The sequence below is a fragment of the Apis dorsata genome, unplaced genomic scaffold (genome assembly GCF_000469605.1).
Source record: "Apis dorsata unplaced genomic scaffold, Apis dorsata 1.3 scaffold_80, whole genome shotgun sequence".
NCBI classification, from domain to species: domain Eukaryota; kingdom Metazoa; phylum Arthropoda; class Insecta; order Hymenoptera; family Apidae; genus Apis; species Apis dorsata.
In genome coordinates, this window is record NW_006263378.1 from 53,525 (window position 1) to 57,360 (window position 3,836).

Here is a 3,836-nt window from a genome sequence, read left to right on the forward strand (position 1 = left end):
CTGTCTATATTATTGATTTTAATGATATATAAAAAAAAAATAATCATATACAGAAGAAAATATTAATATATATAAAAGTTCTTAGTATTAAATTATTTCATAAATAATATCATTTTAGAAATTCTGTTTGTTTGAAAATAATAAATAAAAAAATATTTATAATAAATTTAATATTATAATAAATTTAAAAAAAAAATATAATAATTGTACTTTAATAAAGATAAAGAAGAACAAAGAATTACAAAACACAGTTTTGATAAACGAAAAAATATAGTATTAGCAAGTCATAAAAGAATTTTTTTTTAGTTATGAAAATGCATGAAAATATATAATATGATAATAATAAGAAATTAAATTTAAATATACAATTTAAAATGATATTAATATTCACATTCAAATTTTTTTGATTTATTATCAATAAATTATTCTTTATTTCGTAAATTACATATATTAATATTAGAAAAATTTTTTAATTGAAGTAATAAGATTTTTTGTGAAAAAAATTAAATTAATAAATTAAAAAATTATCTAAACATAGGAAATATCTTTATAAATGGTTAATATATTATTGATTAAAAGTAACTAATTATTATTATTAATTATTATTTTTTTTATTGAAAATTTTTAAAATAATATTACTTGGAATGATTTAATATTTATAATAATTAAAATTTAAAATTGTTACTTTCGAACATAAAGAATCGATAATAGCAAAATATATTCTATTTTATTACAATGTTATACTTTTATTATAATATTATAATAATATGTATTATATGTAAACACATATGTACATACTTGTACGTATTTCAATATTACTATAAAGAATTAAGAAATAGTTTTGTATTATAGTTATAATATAAAAGATAGATATAAGATAAACAGATGTAGATTACATTTATATTACATTAAAAAGAAATTAAGTAATTACGCGATTAAACACATACTTATGAATCGTATCACATTTGGCCATTCAAAGACAATGGCGATATTTTATTGTTGTTTTAGATGTACATTTTTACCATATTTCGTAAATATTATCATTTAATATCTGCATAATTGGTAACATATGGATATAATACCCGTATAATAAGAGTATCGTTTTCCTTTTTTAGATTGAAACCAAAGTTTCATAATACTGTTCTTTTTCATTTCTTCGTTTCAAAATTTCTTTTTTATTCTTCTTATCGTGTACTATGCATCGTTGCAAAATGAGACAAATTTCAAGGTTCATTTATCCCATTAAAGAAATATTAAATACTTTAGTTTTAGTACTCAATATTTTTTATTAACGAATATTAACTTCGATTTTCGTGCAATACTGTTTCATTATTATTAATTTGGAAAGACATATTAGTTGGAATTTTTATCGTTGAAGATAAAATGTTGCTCATAGTATTTGCAATACTTTCTGTCACTTTATAGATTTTGTCAGTGAGTATTCGTTCGCTCATTTCATTTGAATAGATATGTTCGTGAGAATCCAACTCGTGATTGTGATCATTTTCTTGGTGATATTCGGTATTATGATCGTGCATATATGCATGATCGTCATGTGAATGTGAATGAGAGTGAGAATGCGCGGCTGAAAAATAAAAAAAATAATTTTTTAGATAAATACTATTAGTGCTATTTTTTTATTTATTTGAATTTATAATTATAGATAAATTTTATTTATATTTAGTAGATAAGTTTCATAATATACTTATAAATATGTACAATTAAAAACAAATCAAGAATAATTTCATTAAATAATTTGAAAAATTGATAAATCTTATTAAGAGAAAAATAAATTTAAACTTCCTAATAAATTTTTTGTGATTAAAAACAAATTTATAATTCTAAGAATAATTTTTTGAATAAAGAATAAAGAAAGCCAAATAAAGAAATTGATTTTTGAATAAAAAATAAATAGAAATAAAAAGAATAAAATATTCTTTAGTACTTTTTATATTTAGAAATATTAAATATCTATAAAAAATATCTATATCTATATCTTTAAATATTTAAAAGAAGATTTTTATTATAAAGAAAATTATTCGATATTTAGTGATATCTGAAATATCACATATATTCGTGAAAAGAACTTCCTATAATTTTTTTTTCCATAAATAGTAATTATAAATTTAATAAAATTTCGAGAAAGCAATCGAAAGTTGGTTTGATTGTTCGTTGTCTCGGGTCATTGACATGGAAATGGAGAAAGTAGATACATTAGTTTTTTTAAAGTATTGTTTTTCATGAACAACAATTTTGTTATCTCCTCCATTTAAAATAATTTTATGTAATACAAATTTTCATATGAATCAAAAAAAAAGAGAAACAATAATATAATTTATAATGGCAAAAAGTTAAACTTAATGAAGTTTAAAAATTTAATATAAACAAGTTCAATGAATTCTATACAAATAGTAGCCTATTATATTATGCTTGTCTCTATTCTATTAAATCGAAGAGAGAATTTATTATTTCTAATATAATAGATTCATTTCTACCATGAAATCAAATTGCATAATTCTGTAAAAAATAGTTGTTATTCTGAAGTTCTTGTAAATTCTTATCAAACCTAAATCTCTTAAATAACTTGTTATTAAAGTGAATAGCAATATCGAATGACTTGAATAAAAATTTTAAATCTAACTATTTATATATATAAATCGGATTTTAAATCGATCTTTTTTAATTCTTCAAAGACATTATTATATATTTATGCATATAAATTATTTAGTCAATAAAAATATATATGTGCATATTTTTGTGAAATTAATAGATATATTTGATATTAGATATATGATGATATTATATACAAATGATAAGATTCAATGAAAAATTATTGCAACAGATAACATTATTGCAAAACAGAAATTTATTACATTTGTCCATCACTGTTATTAGAATCATTATCCTAATTGCAATAGAAAGGTATATCAATTGGAATATTATTGTATAAAAGAAATAAAAATTGATAACAAATGAGAAAATTATATTCTATTTATGTAACTAGTTTTTTTGAAATGATTTAAATCTATCTAAATTATTAAATTAAATAACCAATTTAGTCTCATAATTAAATTAAAAGATTATTAATTTATTTTAAATTTGATTATATTTATTTATAAGAAATAGTGAATAGTAAATAAAATCTTTATATACATTAATAATATATTATAATTATAATAATCATCTATATCATTAATTATATTATATATAATTAATATTATAATTTAAATAATCATTTATATCATTAATTAATTATTTCTTTTTTTATGAAAAATTAAAGTTTGATTAAAAAATAAAATTGAGAATATTAAATAATACAATTCAATTTCTTACGATTTTTATAAGTATGACTTTTTGTTAAATCAATAAGAATAGTTTTCACGTGTTACGAGAATACATGGGTGGTGATTGCATTAAGGACGTACTGGCAATAAATTTGCACCGATATTGATAATTTTAAAAAAGAAAGATGAAAATCAAAATAATGGTCATTATTATAAACAATTAATATGATGATAAATTGAATTTTTTTATGATTCTATTGAGTAGTACTAATAAAATTTATTTAAATTTTAGAATCAATACTATTACTACTATAATAATACTATTTTTTAAAAATAAAGAAATTAATTATAATTTATTAAACTTATATAATTATATATTAGAAATGTTTTGATGGCAAAAAAAAATAATAACTAGAATTTCATATTTTTATATTCTTAAAGAATTTCTGTTTTAAATTCTGGATTGAAATAAAATTTTTTCAAGATAGGTATTAAACTAAAAAAAAAAAAAAAAAATAAATAAAAGTATAGAAGAAAATATATAGATATTAG

General features: G+C 18.0%; 1 protein-coding gene across 2 annotated transcripts in view; it reads right to left on the reverse strand.

Annotated features, from left to right (window-relative positions):
• Positions 1-1,160: 1,160 nt before the first annotated feature.
• The window catches only part of LOC102675633, a 5,366-nt gene continuing 2,690 nt past the window's right edge, over positions 1,161-3,836 (reverse strand). The window contains exon 3 of one of the 2 annotated variants that reach the window (XM_006610850.2): positions 1,161-1,582. In XM_006610850.2, the coding sequence (XP_006610913.1) occupies positions 1,299-1,582 (284 nt within the window). In that variant the 3' untranslated portion in view covers positions 1,161-1,298. Of the gene's footprint in view, positions 1,586-3,836 lie in introns of both variants that reach the window. The other variant, XM_006610849.2, reaches the window with a different exon arrangement.